Genomic DNA, 17440 nt, shown 5'->3' with positions numbered 1-17440 from the left:
TGTGTATTTGCGGTGTATTTGGACATGTGGAGAGAATGGAGAATGAAAGATTGACTGAGAGGGTGTATATAGGTGAAGTGGAGTGAGGGAGAGGGAGGGGGAGACCGAGGATGAGGTGGAGGAATGGAGCTGAGAGGTATATGAGGGAGGGGGAAGTGAGCTGGGGGGAGGTGCAGTCAATTGGTGGGTGATGGAGCGACTTGGAGGCGTTTTGTCTGCGCCCACCCTTTGCAAGATTAGGGCGTCAGGCTGTAGATAAATAGAGAGTTATATGTATTCTCTCTTTGCAGTGTGTTATAGGAGTTGTGTCTTTGCAGTGTGTTATAGGAGTTGTGTCTTTGCAGTGTGTTATAGGAGTTGTGTCTTTGCAGTGTGTTATAGGAGTTGTGTCTTTGCAGTGTGTTATAGGAGTTGTGTCTTTGCAGTGTGTTATAGGAGTTGTGTCTTTGCAGTGTGTTATAGGAGTTGTGTCTTTGCAGTATGTTATAGGAGTTTTGTCTTTGCAGTATGTTATCGGAGTTTTGTCTTTGCTGTGCGTTATAGGAGTTGTGTCTTTGCAGTGTGTTATAGACGTTCTCTCTTTGCAGTGTGTTCTATGTGTACTACGAGCAGTACTTAACGATGTGGAGTGATGTTGGTACCTCCCTGGGCATCTCCCTGGTCACTGTGTTCCTGGTGATGCTGGTGCTGTCTGGCCTGGACCTGTTCTCATCACTCACGGTTGTTGTCACCATTGCTATGATCCTCACTAACCTTGGAGGGCTTATGTACTGGTGGGGCGTCTCACTCAATGCCGTATCACTGGTTAATCTAGTCATGGTGAGTATGAGAGAGAGGAGGAGGGAAGGAGGGAGGGTTCAGCATGCACGGCTCAGTATGTGGGAGTGAGAGCTCTTGCGGCAGATTAAAAAAAAGCTTTAGATGAGGGAATTTGACATGTGTCTCTGGTTAACCTGGTCATAGTGAGTATGAGAGAGAGGGGGTAGAGGGAAGGGAGAGTTAAGTGTGCAGAAATTAGTATGTAGGGGTGAGCTCTTACAGGCAGAGCCAGATTTTTTTTTTTTTTTTTTCTCTGGTGTTGTGTTGAACTGTTTTACTGGGAATAAAGATGGTTATGATAACTGTATTCTAAGTCAGTGAATGTGAATTGCTTGGCCATGAATTAGATACTTCTTGAAGAACCGTTTTTAATTTTCAGGCAGTGGGTATCTCTGTGGAATTTTGCAGCCACATCACCCATGCTTTTGCAATGTCACTGGAGGACACTCGAGTCAACCGTGCTAAGGATGCTCTCAGTACCATGGGCAGCTCGGTAAGGACGTGTTATTGTGAACTATATTAAATGATTACAGTTATTTTTACAGGTACATTGTTTAGGATTTCATTTTAAGTGGACACATGGTATCACTGTGATGAGCAACATTTTTTTAGCCATGCCATTCAAGAGCCTGTTATGTAATATGCTCAGGGTAACTAGCTACACAGTTATCATTCTCAGGCAGGAAGTGATCAGCCTTAATTATGTAATGTCAGAGTCCAAGCCAAGACTCACCCATTGTTATGAATTTTCATTTCTCTACTCCCAATAGTTTCCAGCAGCCTGGGAAGTAAATAGTTGGTTTTGGCACATAGTTTAGCATCCAGTCCCTAGAAAACATTAGCTGTACCTTGGCCAGCACCATAAGGGGATGTCTTAAGGGGGGGCATCACATATGTACATTACCATTTCCATTCCTGCCTCTCCCACAGGTCCTCTCAGGCATCACATTAACCAAGTTCGGTGGAATTGTGGTGTTGGCCTTTGCTCATTCCAAGATATTCCAGGTGTTCTATTTCCGCATGTACCTGGGCATTGTCTTGTTCGGCGCTGCACACGGGCTTGTCCTGCTCCCTGTCATGCTGAGCTTCTTTGGTGAGTTACCCACATCTTCAGGTGAGGCTAGGTTAAGGAGGGTTGGGATGGATTGGGTTGCATTAAGATAGGGTTGGGTTGGGTTGAATTCACTTTGGTTTGGTTAGGTTGTGGTGAGTTAAGTTGGGTTGGGCTTGGTTGCTAGGTTAAGGTGGGGTGGGATGGATTGGATTGTATTAAGATAGGGTTGGGTTGGGTTAAATTCACTTTGGTTTGGTTGGGTTAACTTGGGTTGGGCTTGGTTTGGTATGGTGTGGTTTTGTTAAGGTAGATTTTTTTTTTTTTTTTTTTTTTTTTTTTTTTTTTTAAAGAAGGTATGTTTGGGTTTGGTTATATTTGGGTAGGTTTGGGCAGATTAGTGTTGATTATGTTTGGGTAGGGTGAGGTAAATTAGGTTTGGTTTGATTAAGGTAATTTAGGTTAGGCAAGGTTTCGTTTAGGTATAGTGTGTTTTGATTGAGATGTCTTTGGTTTGGAACTTTGACTGGGTGAAGTTGGGTAGGGTTTAAGCTACATTTTATATTGCATGAGTAATCTGTTATGTTAGGCTTGATTTTGTTTAGGCAAGGTAGCCGTGGTGTGATCAGGTTTGGGAGAGCTGGATGTTTGTGATGGAACATGAGGAATGGACACTTCATTAAGTCCTTTTCCTTCTGTGGAGGGGGGAAGGATTGTCATTTTGCGTGAAGGGTCAGGGGCCTGTAACATTTTTTAGTTGTTAGGGTAGGTTAGGTAAGATTAGATAAAATTATATTAACTTAGATTGGATCAGATCAGGTTAACAGCATGGTGTGGGTTAGGATGAAGTGAGGTTTGGTTAGCTGTAAATAAGCAGTTGAGTTTTTATGTTTTGTTGTCAGGATGAAATACACTAACTTGATGGACAGGAATATTTGGAATTAACATAGGTTGCTTTTGAGTGCTTTATACATTGTGCTGTGTACATACCATTGCTTAGGAAATAGAGAAAACAGCAAAACAGATGGCAGTTTGTATTGTGGAGAGAGCAGCTTCATTGTTAGTGGAAGCGGTTTTAACCCCTTCACTGCAGTGGTTCTTTCTTGAGCAAGACTATGGAACAATTGGAAAAATTAAAGAAGACCTCCTGCTGAATGGGTTATTATGTATTGTTTAACCATCAACACTGTGACTGGTCTTTTCTGACCTAAATAAAATGTTTGTTAGTAGCAAAATATCATTACACTGAAGGAGTTAAGATGAGATATGCCAGGTCTGTTGGTGATACAGAGGAGCTTTGCCTAATGCTGATATTTTTGTATACAGAACCGGTATTTTCCTTGCCTTAATTTTTGGATGTAACACAAAATTCTACCACTCTCATCCTGCAGTCCATTTCAAGGCAAAGCTGCTCCCCCCGTGAGTTCCATTTTCGTATTTCCTTAATGAGTATTGTGTCAGTTTTACTTCATTGTGGATTAAATTTCTATTCCTATTTTACAAAAGTTTGAGTTAATGGTATTAAGTATGTGGCACGTCAAGGTTTACTTAATCTTAGCCTTGGAGTTGGGAGTGTGATCTAGTTTTTCCAGGTGGAGTGTATGGACAATAGATACCAGTGAATGTGTGAAAAGTATATTAGGAGTGTTATGTTTACCTATGCTTCATGCCTCTTCCAGCCTTCCCTCTTCCAAAAACAGCATTAAAGTCACATCAGAAGAAAAAGTCAAGCCAGCCTAATTGTATTGTATCATGAATATATTGATGCTTTGAGTATGTAATGTGCCTCACTTGCTGTACTGTAATATGAAATGGGTAGGATTACACATGTTCGTATTTCAGCTGTTTATACTGTACTTTTTTTTTCTCTCTTGTTTGTGATGTAAATAATTTCTTCCATGTTACAGATATGGTTTATTATTTGTTAGTTGTTTATACTGTTACATATAGATTTATTGGTTTTGTAAGATAGTTGCTAATTTTAAAAGTTGTTGACATCTTTGGTATTTAGCTGAGGAAAGATCTCATGTAGTGAAGGGGGTTAGAAAGTTACCAGGAACCCCATCGCTACCAGGTGTCTCTCCTAAGCTGAGTATCATCATGTAGAGATAGGACATATATGAAAGAATACGTTTATGTTACGGGTACTGTGTTCCCAAGATCAGAATGTGTTTTCCTTAGAGTAAGTTACAGTAATTTCTCCTTCTTTGTAAGAGTGGTGTTACAAAATGCAGGCATAGGACTTGATGAAAATTCACTTGCCCAGCCATTTATTTATTTATTTTATTTTTTATTATTATTTTTTTTAAATAATAGAATATTTCTCTGCCTTGGGCAGTTCATTTCTTTACTATGAGAGATCTCTTAACCCATGCCAAGCTGCAGAGGTGATATGAGGCACAATGAAGGTCAGCACGAGGCAAACTACAAGCCTCATATGAAGTGAGGCGTTAAGAATAGTACTGATGTAAACGCCATATATAAACAATGGAGAAAAACGCAGTTAAAGTTTTGCAATCTTCAGACTGTGATAACTTTATAGTGGGATATGATAGGAAGCTCGTGTTTCTTTTAAATTGAAGCTCTATTACAGGGCTTTCTATACAGTAATACATTCATATACCACAATCTGAATATTGCCACATTAACTGCGTTTTTCTCCATAGGTAGATCTTAAAGAAAAAAAAATTTACGTAAAATCACCGGATTTTGCACATACTGACCCTGCTCACATACGCTTCATCTAGATTGCGTCTCTTTTTCACCACGTTTGACCGCCACTCACTGCACTGGGGCCCTCTTTTTCTACTTAGAGGCACTCCAGGGTCATCTCACTCTCCGTTGAATCACTCATACCGCCGGCACAGACGTTCTTACGAACGCATACAGAAAAAAAGGAAAATCAATAAATTTCAGTGTGGTGGGGAGGGAGGAGGTAGGACGACTGTGGTGGTTGGGGGGAAGGGAAGAGGCGAGAACGGGGCGTCATCAGTCACGGGAGCTCGTTCCCGCCTCCCATTGGCTGCTCAGCCCCGCGTCTTCTGGCACTGGCGGATACGCTCACGGAGGTAAACTCTGAGTGCAATTTTTCTGGGTGAGCCCATAGGGTCGGTAATACCTTCAATACTATAGGGATTTCGACCGTGTTGCGAGTTGTATTCTGACTACTCGGTTGTGTGTCCAGGCACAGGAGGAATAAAGTGCTATAATAACTCAACTGCAGGAGCAAGTTCCCTCATGCCATTGGCTGCCCGTGGCGCTTACGCTAGGCAGATTTGGGTGACGCGCGTAGAGCCGCAGGTTCCACTCTAAGGTAAAGGGTTTTCGACCATTTTCCGGGTTGAATTCTGACTGTTTAGTTGTTGCCGCAGACAGAGGAAGGCCGGGGGAAGACAATGGTGTACATAACTGAAAATCGTCCGAGGTGGCGCTTACGTCACTACTATTCTCAACGCCTCAAGTACGGTTTGTTATAAAATCATGACACGGACGGGTAAACTTTCTTACAGATAATCAACATGGCATGGTTTACACTGATATAAAATTGTCTGGCAGTAATAATAATAATAATAATAATAATAATAATAATCTGTACATGGTGTGGATGGAGATCACTGGAATGCATTTTTAACTTTCGCTATGAGATGTCAACCATAAGGTGAGAAAATCTGTCATGTTGTAGCAAGAATATGGTGAGAAACATGTCCATTGTAGTGAAGGTATAAAGAAGTCCCATTTACATCATCATCATAATTTTTGTCATTGTCATAGTCATCCCGAGTAATAATACTGAATTGGCTCGTAATGATCATGTAAAGAGGTTTGGACAAATTTCAAATACTGATTTTTTTTATTTTTTTTTGTACATACCAGTAATTTCCAAGGTTGAGAAGTTTCATAATGATCATGTAAGAGGTTTGGACAAAGTTCAAATACTGATATATATATATTGTACTTATCAGTAATTTCCAAGGTTGAGTAGTATGTTTTATCAGAACTTAAAGTGTATTCTCTAGGGCGGTCAACAATTACTCATATTTTTGTGCATATCAGTAATATCCAAGCCTGAGAAGTATGTTTTGTCAGAACGTAAATTGTATTGCTCTAGGGTGAAGTGACAAAAGATTTTATTGTCTTGCATTCACCATACATGTAAAGTGTGTTATCTTAGTGATGTGGACAGGTAGGCTATGATTGGATGTGGGAAGGTTTTGTTAGTAACCAGGTGACTTGGAAGAAAACCTGTGGGCAGAACAAGGAAAATGTATTGTTGCATCCGGAGAAGGTATAGTTTCTGTTCATCTTCCACGTTTGTCTTCATTCAGTGGAGGACCCTGGTTTTTTCATACAGCCAAGGGTGGGATTCAAGGGTGAGCAGAAATTATGCATTACTAGTGTACCTTAGGGTCAGGGGATTTAACCAGGATGAAGTAGGAAATATTAGCTTATTGAGTGGCTACCAGGTGCATATCTGACCCAGGCAAGCAGTCAGAGGTCTTTGTATAGGTAAAGGTCCCTCTTGTATGCTGAAAATCCCAAAGTTATGCTATAGATTACTGAGCATTTAGGCAGCTAAGCTCTTAGACCTTCATATATACCAAAGTCTGTAACAGATTTCCTAATATGATTTTTGTATGCTCTGCTATAATCTCCTGATGTATAAGTTTGTCACACTAAGAAGTTTGGGTTGGAGCTGCTTCCAACAAACCTTCACTCCTCTGTTTCGTCTTCCACTGTTACATTTTTTTATGATATTAAGCCAGCTGGCCATAAACATGAGTATTTTAGGAATGATTACCAAATGATGACAGTGAGGGCCATGTTGTAAGTGGCACCTGGGGCTTCATAGCATTTAGTAAGGAGTGAAGTATTTTGCATATTACACCTGAAACATTACCTTGTATGTTCTTTATATATTTATTTTTCTTATCAGGATGGAGTCCATCAGAAAGAAGAGAAGAATATTGAGGGGTAATGTGCAAAATAAAAATCTAATGTAATTCCCAGAGCCACTTAAAATATGACCCAGACACTGATATGTTAGTTTGGGTCAGTCCTTACCATGGTAGTGATGAAAGTGGTCAGGTCATGCATGAACAGAGTGTGGAAGCAGCCGTGTCCTTTATATTACCCACAGTCCCTCTCCCCACGTTCAAGCTGAGCATCTGTAATTTCCCGGCAAATGCAGCTCCACCCAACCCTGCCTCAGCTAAGCATCCCCACCTGTATGACAATCCATCATCAGGGCTTCCCTCAGCATGAAGTGATTGGCAGTCATTATCCTTGGTGGCTGTGGCATTGTCCCTACTTTGTCCCACATTATCTACCTTGAGAAGTTTTTATCCAGTGTCTGGTTCATCATGACTGCATCATGTCCTTTGTGTTTGACAACTCCCTCTCATCACTGTAATGCCACTCATCTTGCCACAACACACTTAGAGTATGCAACACAAGCAACTGCCACAAAAAATCCACCCTGCCACAACACACAAGTAGACACATGAAACAGTTGCTACACAAATATTACCAGACCTTTTTCAACAACCTCCCACCTCCAGACACTCCAACACTAGAAATGAAGGAGCACCTACATACTCATTTCATGGGCAGGGCAATACACCTTAATCAGAACACTATATTACAGCCCCCCCTCCCCCTTTCTGATATCAACCCATCAGAAGTATTCTTAAAGAGCTGATCAAATTTGTGTAGCTAGGCTTAAATCAGAGGATCACACAGCCCTCTTCAATTACCAGCTTAGATTTGGGTTGGGGGGAATCAGTGATGACACATGTTCCATTTGTAGATTAGCAGCGTAATCCACATTATAGAGCACTGGGACACCACATGCCACATTAAGATGCAGACATAACATCACTTGTGTAGGGAATCTATGGGACAATGCCTCAGGGACAGTTGTTTACCTGAGGTTGAGGTGTTTGCCGAGCCAGGCATGAAAAGTTTAGCAACAGCAGTAATACAGAACACACCCCACAGACAGTGCACTTTGCCCTCACAATAATGAATCCCCACACACTGATACAAAACCACCTAATGCATACATCAAAAAATACAACCCAGACAGTCTGCCATGCCCCACACTGTAATGCAGTCCCTCACACTACACGACAGTTAATCACTTCATGCACCTAGCTCTAACAGCATAACATCAACAAAGATCTTGGGCTGTAAGGCCAAAGTGGCCATTTTTATTGCAGCCTATCAGTTATGTGCCCACATGAGCCAAAGACCACACCACCATCACCACCACCACAACACCACCACCACTGGTGCAACACAAAAATAATCAGTAACAAACCTCAGTGGGGGGGAAAAAAAAAAGTATATTTTGTAACTACCCGTCTCGATCATGATTAGATTCACTTTTTAGTTAATGGCAGATCAACCCAACCCTTTCTAGGAGGGCAAAACCTCAGACATTTATGACTGTACCCGTGGATTTAGGAGACTCATTGCACCCCTTGCTTACCATTAATTTGTACATATGGCATAATAATGTTCTGTTACATGTTATTTATGCAGAGTGTGTTGGTACTGAGGTATGAACAACAGGCAAGAGGATATGTATGTACAAGAGTATTATTATTCTCTTGTGTGGTGTTTATACAAGCCATCACCATTAATCACTTTGCTCTAATTGACTTGCTGGGCTATTTCATTCAGACTGACACCGTACAATTTCATCATTATAATGGAATACCGCTCAGGGTTCAAAACTGTCTTCTTTGACCCTTTTTACTACTGTTACTTGAACTTCCTTCAGCAGGACAAAATTGCCTGGTTTTAGACTGAATATAATACTCATGTCTGTACAGTGTGTGCCATAGAGTTAATAAGACATAAGTAGTAAACCAGTTATGTTAAAGTGTGTGCTGCATATGGTACGTCTTATCTTGTATGTTATTCATGCAAACTCCTGTTAATATTAAAAAGCTATTGTGTGGTCACACTTGCCTTAAATGTGTGGGCTGAGTAACCAAGCCCCAGGCCTCTGTGCTCCTGATGGGGCAATAAAGGATTGGTTGATTAGGATTTAGATGGATAGGTAGTGCACAAGAGAATATTAAATAGCTGAATATTTCTCCAAGAAAGAGGTGTTGGAGATATTCCCAGGGGTGTGGCCATATTACCTCAAGCATGGAGTTGACGAGGAAATAAGGAAGAGGGTTCTGTCCGAGGTTTAGACTCAGTTAGTGCAACAGCACTAACCTGTGCTTCATATCATTTTGTCAGTCATATGTTTTTAGCAAGTGTGGCTGTGCCCTAAGCCTGTGATAATATAGAGGATGTGTCCCTTATTGCAAACAGTTAACTAGACTGGCCCCCCTCCCTCCCGTACCCCAGGCTCAGGTGCCAATCAGGCGCGGCGGAAACAACACGAGGCGGAGACAGCACGGCAGCACGACCACACCAGGCGCTGGGTCAAGAAAGTCCCACCGGCATTCTAGCATCATCCCCCTCCCCCCACCACTGTCCCTCCCACCCCTCTTGCCCCACACCACGTGCAGTAAGCCCAGAGTCATGTCCTGCTTGTGGTTGCGTGATGGGGAGGAAAGTGAACTGAGACTTGGCATTGGAACACACTGATATGATTGCTTACAGTTCATTGCGTGAGATTTGCTCGGGTGCGTAAGTTTCTTTGACACAGTTTATTAGAATGTAACTAACAAGCAAGTTGGGAGACTGAGTAATCTCAGTTGTTGTTTTGTAATGTACATGTCTCTTTTGTGGATTTTTTATATGAAACTGATGTGCAGTATTCCCTTTGGAATTATTTTGCTCGTCCATACTGATACTGTACACTTTGCTGAAAATATTACATCTGTTTCTGTATGTCTGTCAGCTATGAAGACTGACTGCCCATAAATACAGGGTTTGAACTGGTCAGGGTTGACTCAAATTGTCTCTGTGAAGTTCATTGTTGTTCCAAGCCGAGCTCAGACCTCACCTACCTCACCCCGACCTTGGCCTGCCACAGTCCACACTGCATCCCACACACCCGCGCACCAGACCCACCTCACACTCCATCACAACCCTTTTTCTTTATATCCATCTGTTGGATTGGACAAAAGCCAGGACATACTTGATTTTTATCCAGGTAGTTAGTCCTGATGTTTGCACCTTTTGTTTTTGTGGCTCAAAGAGTTAGTAGAGTAAAAATAGTTTTATCTAACTTTATAGCAGCTGTATAATGAATCTTGAGTAATTTAATACTTTTCATGCATCAATAACTTCACAAGGAAACACCCAAGTAAAATAACAGTATGAGAAATACCTGTACTGGCTTTTGATCTGCTCCCAATGATGTTTAATAATTGATTCTGATTCGGAGACAGCTTTTGCAAATTTGCTGCATTACCGGTCGGCCTTGCATTGTGTCGGGTAGATTGGTTGCTTCCACAGCGTTGCACATGTCTGACTTTTGATGGATACCCAGACAAACAGGAGTATAACAGCATTTTTTCCATGTATTCAAGATAAATGTATATGTATGTATACCAAAGAGGCAGAATATGCATCACTATCTTGATCATACTGAACAAGGTGAAGAGGAAAGTGACATCTTTTGCCTTTGGTGAAGATTATTGTTGGTGTAAAAATTCATTGCTATGTTCCTGTTTGTTTCCCTTCCCATCCTCTCTGCCATCTTGTTCTCACTATCCCAGCCTCAGCAAAGTGACTGCCTCCCACACCCTTATGCCTTATCGCTGCCTCTTATTGACTTAGGTACTTCATTTCTTACTGTTTCAGTTGTGGGAGGAGACTAAGATATGCAGTTGACAGTTAAATTAACCTTGTATAAGTATTTGCTATAATAGTTTCAGAGGATTTTATAGAGATATGCAGTAAGATTGAAGACTGTGACATTAAGGAATTTAATGTACTTTTGTTTTAAAGACCATTGCTGTTCAGAAACCTGTGCAAAAGTATGTGATGTTCATGTTGTTAGGTTTATTGTTATTTGAAGAATAAAAACTGTCTCAGGTGTCATTTTGTTGGCATATGGAGTGTGTATCATAATGTGAGTGTAAATTTTTTTAGCTTTAGGTTTGACCATATGGTCAGTTAGGCTGGGACAGCTTCCACCATTATTGTGCATTTGTCACTGCCAAGGCTTTATGATCTTTGTTAATGAGACTTGTAAGGCAGGTTGGTCCCAAACTGTATGTAGACGGCTTCAGTGCGAGAGACTGTACTTAAAGTGGTAGCACGAAAGAACAGCATCATCATACTGGGCTCCTTAAATAGTCGTACATATCTTAAAAGTTAGTGTGTGTGATGCCTTAGTGGGTGACACACACTATAATGATGGAGGTTGTCCCATCTTTGTTTGGGCTTGTGCTCGTGAAGCCAGAACACAATTTGTATACCAGCACTCCTTGTGTATTGTCAAGGAGCTGTCCAGTCAGAGTAGTGTCTAAAGTGAGATTAACTTAATACTGTATGTATGTATACAAGTGTCTGGCTTGTGAGTCTAGAGTGCTAGCTCAAAAAACTCAAGGCTTCACAGCAAGTTTTTGGTAAATTATGAGCAGCCTCAAGAAAATAAAAAGGTAAATTCATCAAGTTTCAAATGAGGAATATATGTATACTGTTCAATAAGATGATGATTCTGGATATGTTACATGATAAAAAATTAGTCTGTTGTTAGTGTGCAAACCATTTTAGCTATTTGCACAGGACAGTCTTATTATAACTCAATAGACAGTAAAGTATCAAAGTTGTGACATATGACAATGTCTGATATTCGTTGATGCATTTGAAACACTACTTGGCGCTAGGAACCTGACTCTTAAAAGAGCTGAAGCAATACGACAGATGCAACGAGTATGTATGACCCTTCTTTTGACAGCTGTGGGGTTTACTGTATATTGTAGTATTTGTATGGATTCCTACACTGTATTGTAGCATCTCATAGTGAGTTAGTACAGAAGTTGTAAAGTAAATATAAGGTAGCAAAGATCAAACAGGTTGTGGACTATGCATGCTTGGTCATGGTGGTGGTTTTTCATGCTGAGAGGAAGGTGATAGACTGTACTTTAATCCATTTACCTCCAGGATGTTATGAAAACTTTTATTGCTATTGTAATCAAACTATTTTATTCTTCTTAGAAAGGAGTTCTTACACTGATGGATTTGATAGACATAATTTTTGCTGACCTAACTGCCAGAGAACTTTTTGAAGCTGAATAAAACCATCAAAAGGTAGCAAGCATAAAATAAAAAAGAATGTCATGGTATTTAAAGGATTAAGGAAGGAAATAACATAGAGGATGAGGGATGTCCTGTTGTAATAATGCATTCTTTTACTACCAAGGTTCTGTCTTGTGATGAAGGGCAGCTTTGATACATGGAAACTCTTATTAAATGTAGGGACCAACTGCCTAACCCTGGGCTCCTACGCTCCTCATGGGTTAATGTAGGATTTGATGGTGGGTGGATGAATGGAAACTTTGTGTGGTATTTCTGCAAGTTCTCTGAAACTATGAACCACAGTTGGAGGAAAAGTTGTGGTCTGAGAAACTCACTAATCGGAGTCTGAAGTTTGGTGAAAACTTAGGAATAATTATAACACTGTACAGTATCGCAAGACCCTCTCAGTGGTGTATTGAAATGTGATGTAAAGATGGAGTAAATAATGCAGTACTGATAATACTTAACGTCAAGATTTCTTTTGTGTCGGAGTGATGTATCTGTGGCAAAAAAAGTGAAAATGAAAAGTATTAATTTTTTATCATTGTATTGGTGGGATTACAAAGTTAGATGAAAAATTTGGTTAAATAATAATAATAATAATAATAATAATAATGATAGTTATAATAACAACATTCTAACATCCTTTAAGTGCCATAAAATATTTCCATGAGCATTCGCAACTGAAAGTAATAATTGCGTGGAGGAGACTGGCCATCTGATCCTTTCACAGTCTCATCACCTTCTCGCTTAACTTATTATTAACATTTTCTTCCTACTAAGGATGTGACAATTTCCCAAAGACTGACTTGTGTAAATAGCTGATAGTGGGTGTGAAAAATACTGCAATACATTTTCCAGTGGATGTGGTAAGCTGTAGATTTAAAGTAAGGAAGAATTTGGTAAAGTTAGGTGTTGGTACGGGTGGCTTGATTGATAAGGGAATGTCGACCTAACCATCCATACCTGATTTCCCATTATCACACAGGGCTGGGTAGGGTCTAGAAATGTAATTATCATCATCATCACCATCACCATCAGTCATCATCATCAGTCATCAGTCATAAACTACCACCACCATCATCATCATCATCATTGTTATTGTCATTGCCATCGTCATTGTCATTATCTTCAGTCATCATCTTCATCATCATCAGTCATCATCATCATCACCATCAGTCATCATCATCATCACCATCAATCTTCATCAATCATCACCATCATCATTATCATCAGTCAGTCATCAACTACCACCACCATCATCTTCGTCATCGTTATTGTCATTGCCATCGTCATTGTCATTATCATCAGTCATCATCATCATCATCGTCACCATCACCATCACCATCACCATCACCACCACCACCACCACCACCACCACCACCTATCAGTTTCCTCTAAGTGTAAAAATCATGCCAGAGAGTATAGTTCACACATCCCTGAAGGTGTTGCAGTCTTTTGAGGCAGACCGTCAGACACACACTGCAATACACAGATCAGCATGTTGCGGTGACGGTGGCTGTGTGTGCTGCATGGGAAATAGCATTTGTATTGATATCTGGGTTGGCAAAAGTGTAGTGAAATACTTTGTGCTGTAAACCAACCAGTAGATATAACCAATCATTTTCAGCATCATTATCCTGCAGAAAAAAATATCAGTAGTCTTGTTGGTTAAAATAAATTCCCTCAGATGTTTTAAACATGTTCTGTGCAGCTTTTTAATGATTAGTTTAATGCTGGTTGGTTAATGGACTAATAAGAGGTTATAAGTAAATGGGTCTGGATACCTTGTAATTAAATGGGTTTGAGTACCTTATAAGTAAATGGGTTCGGATACCTTGTAAGTACAGTAAATGGGTTCAGATACCTTAACACCTAGGCCTGTTTTGTCATCGGTCAAGGAGGCTCCCTGGCACCTCTTCTTTGATTATTTATTTTCCAAACCTCCCATTTACATCCTCTCTTTATGCTTCCTGTGTCATTTTAGTGTCGACATAGATTGCATAAAAAACATCCAAGAATACAGTTATAGAGCAGAGTCAGAAATAAACCAGTAAGGAATCGGTGTCAGTAAGCTTCCTGACCACACGAAAATACTGGCCCTTAGTCTGTAGTGGTGATGTGGTTATAAATGCAATTCTTCATTACGGTTAGGTGCCCAATGGTATAATTCCCATGATGTTTGAAAGAAGTAACTGGAAGGCTTCTGATATGTCATGCCACCAGGAGGATAGGCTAGTCATGTTTCCTTCAAATGATTTTGAATACAATACCTTCCTCTCAGGTTAAGAGGTGTACCCGCTAAAAAAATATTCTTTACCCTTGTAAGAGGTATACCCCTTAACAGAATATTCATTACCTTTGTGGTGTGATACATTATGACACAGGGACCAAGAATTCTGAACTACTGCCAGTACCAGATGAACATGGTTTCACTTTTACAAATCATTTCAGAGTTCATTGCTCCCAGGGGTAACAATTATTTTTTTAGTCGGTGTACATCATCATCATCATCGTAATCATCATAACCCACTTTGTCATCGATAAAAATAACTCACAACAACAAGAACTTACAAGAGAGCATCAAGGTTTAGCATGAAGAATGTGTCGCTAAAGAAGAGCCATGAGGGAGCCTTCAGAGCCTCCAGGATTAGAGATTTTACAATATGGGTTAAAACACACTGAGGCTCCTTACTAGTGAACAAAGCTTTTCCAGTCCCTGCGGATTTATATTCCATTACATTGTTGTTTGAAATTCTAAAAGACAAGTAATTCAGATCCTGGATATCTCAGGTTAGATGATATAGTGGGTTCTGTCTCCAGTCTTAATTGGGGCAGGGAGTTATAAATCAGAATTCACCAATACCAGAGGCCAGATATGTACAGACCATTAGTGAACATCATAAAGGCAGGTAGAAGCTCAGTGTCATCTTGCTTCAGAAGTAAATTTAATTGGTAGTGTCATCGTCATAAAATTTTAGTAACTAGTGTGTTTAGTATTTTTTATTTGTCATTAAAAAAAAAAAGAAAAAAAAAAGACGGTAAATCTTCTAAAAAAAGTTTGTACCTCTGAAAACTAGGGATTAACTGTACATCTTCCCCTCGTACCTGGACTTCTTTAGATCAGGCTGGAACAAAAGCACAGGCATCTCCATCCTCGGATCCCCACACCTTGAATGGGGTTAATATGGGACTAGCGACTGCAGTTTCAGACATTAGCCATTATCATTTTAAGAATAATCAGCAGCTATTTTTCTTTCACCTTAAGTTTGTCCAGATTTGTCCTTTTGCAGCCTATTTCATGTAGTTCCATGACAGAAAGACAATACTGTGGCTTTATATAATCAGTAGCTATATTTCTTTCATCTTAACTTTGTCCAGATTTGTCCTTTTGCAGCATCTTTCACGTAGTTCCATGACAATGACAATACTACAGCTTTACACCCTTTCCAGAGCATTTGTTCATGACCAGCATCATATATTAATGTTAATCTATTGTTACAACCTAGCATTGAGGACTGAGAGATGGTAATTTTAAGTCAAGTTAGAGTAAAAAGAGCATAGCAATATTGTAGCCTTCAATCCTTGCACCTGACAAAGGGGAACATGGAAGCAAGTTGGCATTTTTACTCCATCACTTCTTATACTGCCTTAAGATTCCACTGTCCCTGTAATTAAGTATTTTGAATAAGCATAGTGTGTTATAGAAACTGTACTTTGCTGTAGAAAGGCAAATATTCTTCATTTACTTATGGGTCTTAACTATGAGGTATGGTATTTGGGTGGGATAGAGAACTAACTTATTTTCTCATCTTTCGTAAAAACTGTTTCACTTCTCAAATGTAGAATGTCATTAAAATTTTGCACAGTTTTTCTATACTCTGTTATAAAAAAAACAGTATAAGGATCATATTAGGATGGCAAATAAGATTATTTTCTTTAGCTCTCACAGTAAATTTTTTTAATACTTGTCATGGAAGTAATGAAGAGTTTTGCGGATATACCTACAGCATAAGGAACATATATAATTACAAAGGAGGGAAGTCGTTCACTAAGACAAATTTAAGAATACATTAGACTCATTCACCAAGGCAGATGAAAGAAAACAGTGCATTAGAACCATTGGAAGAATTATACCTTCTTCATGGTCTAGCTTTGGCTTAAACAGTTGTACAGTAAACCCCCAATATAATGTACCAATTCAGGCAGTACCATGTGTGCTAAGTTGAATATACCAGTAATTTTGTAGCATCTCTTTTTAAGGCACTGTGGTCCTTATCATACACTTTGTCACTCAGTCCCTTATGGGATAACATGAGATCAAAGAATAGCCCCCTCAAAACAACATAATCTTACTATAGCATGTATATTTACACACAGGTAATGTAACAGAATTAAAGAAAATGAAATTGATTAACACATTGTGATTTAATGGATTTTAGTACATTTTGGTTGCTATATTGGGCAGTGATAACAGACAAAATTTTGTTAACTAAATCAGAAGTTAGTTAAATTGGGAATTACTGTATCTCTACAGTAAAAACAAATTCATTATGTAGGTATAATTTTTCCATTTCAACAATTCATGGCACTGTAATTGCAAGGCACATATTTATCAGCCAGGATACAAAAAGACAGGACCAGTTAGTTGTTAGGGTACCTGGAAATGTCTGTTTCATTTAGCATCATTATATATTTCCCTGACTTTCACATACAAATCCCAGAACTCCATTTTTTTCCCCTTAACTCCTTCATGCAGTGGCACTAATGTAGCTGGGCAGATTTGTTTCCCAGTTATACAAATGTCCCTCAACTCCCTCACTATCCCCCAAGAGAAGAATACAGGACTACAGGAGAAGGGCAACTTCAGATAATGTTCATTGGTCCTAGTACAAGAGCAGTATCAATCTTTCCACAACCTACTGTTTCACTTTAGTTATACATGCACCACAACCTCTCATCTCACTCCACAAATCATCTGTCTTTAGCACTGTGCATTTTTTCTCAGTCCATTAATCTCACCACACTCTGCCCACTCCAGGCATGTCCAGCAAGCGGTGGCGTGGGCGAGAGTGGAGCCGGATTGCAGAGAATTTCCACGGATCCATGACACTTAATGAGGAGGTGCTGGACGACGGCAGCTCCTGGCAGGGTGATGACAATGTTCGCATTGTCCAACCTGAACGATACACGTCGTATGGTGGCACCGATAATGTAGTGTTTACTTAGTGTTCTGGCATTTTTTTTTTTTTTAAACAATACTTAGCCACTTCACTGTGACATCTTTATTTTATTCTTGATCCCACAAGACTTTATAATTTATGGTGCTTAGGAGAAATCTCTGGTAGGAAAGAG

The 17440-nt window shown here is 39.8% G+C and overlaps 1 protein-coding gene across 1 annotated transcript in view; it reads left to right on the top strand.

Moving 5' to 3' along the window:
- Positions 1-17314, top strand: part of Npc1a (Niemann-Pick type C-1a) — a 109705-nt gene extending 92391 nt beyond the window's left edge. The window contains exons 20-23 of the mRNA XM_080273898.1: positions 588-819; positions 1199-1312; positions 1750-1912; positions 17127-17314. Of these exons, the coding sequence (XP_080130024.1) occupies positions 588-819; positions 1199-1312; positions 1750-1912; positions 17127-17314 (697 nt within the window). The remainder of the gene's footprint in view (positions 1-587; positions 820-1198; positions 1313-1749; positions 1913-17126) is intronic.
- The last annotated feature ends 126 nt before the right edge of the window (positions 17315-17440 follow it).

The sequence above is a fragment of the Coenobita brevimanus genome, chromosome 56 (assembly GCF_032717465.1).
Source record: "Coenobita brevimanus isolate Jiangsu-jjx chromosome 56, ASM3271746v2, whole genome shotgun sequence".
NCBI classification, from domain to species: Eukaryota; Metazoa; Arthropoda; class Malacostraca; order Decapoda; family Coenobitidae; genus Coenobita; species Coenobita brevimanus.
The sequence above is the reverse complement of the archived record's forward strand: the minus strand, read 5'-3'. Positions and strand labels throughout refer to the sequence as shown.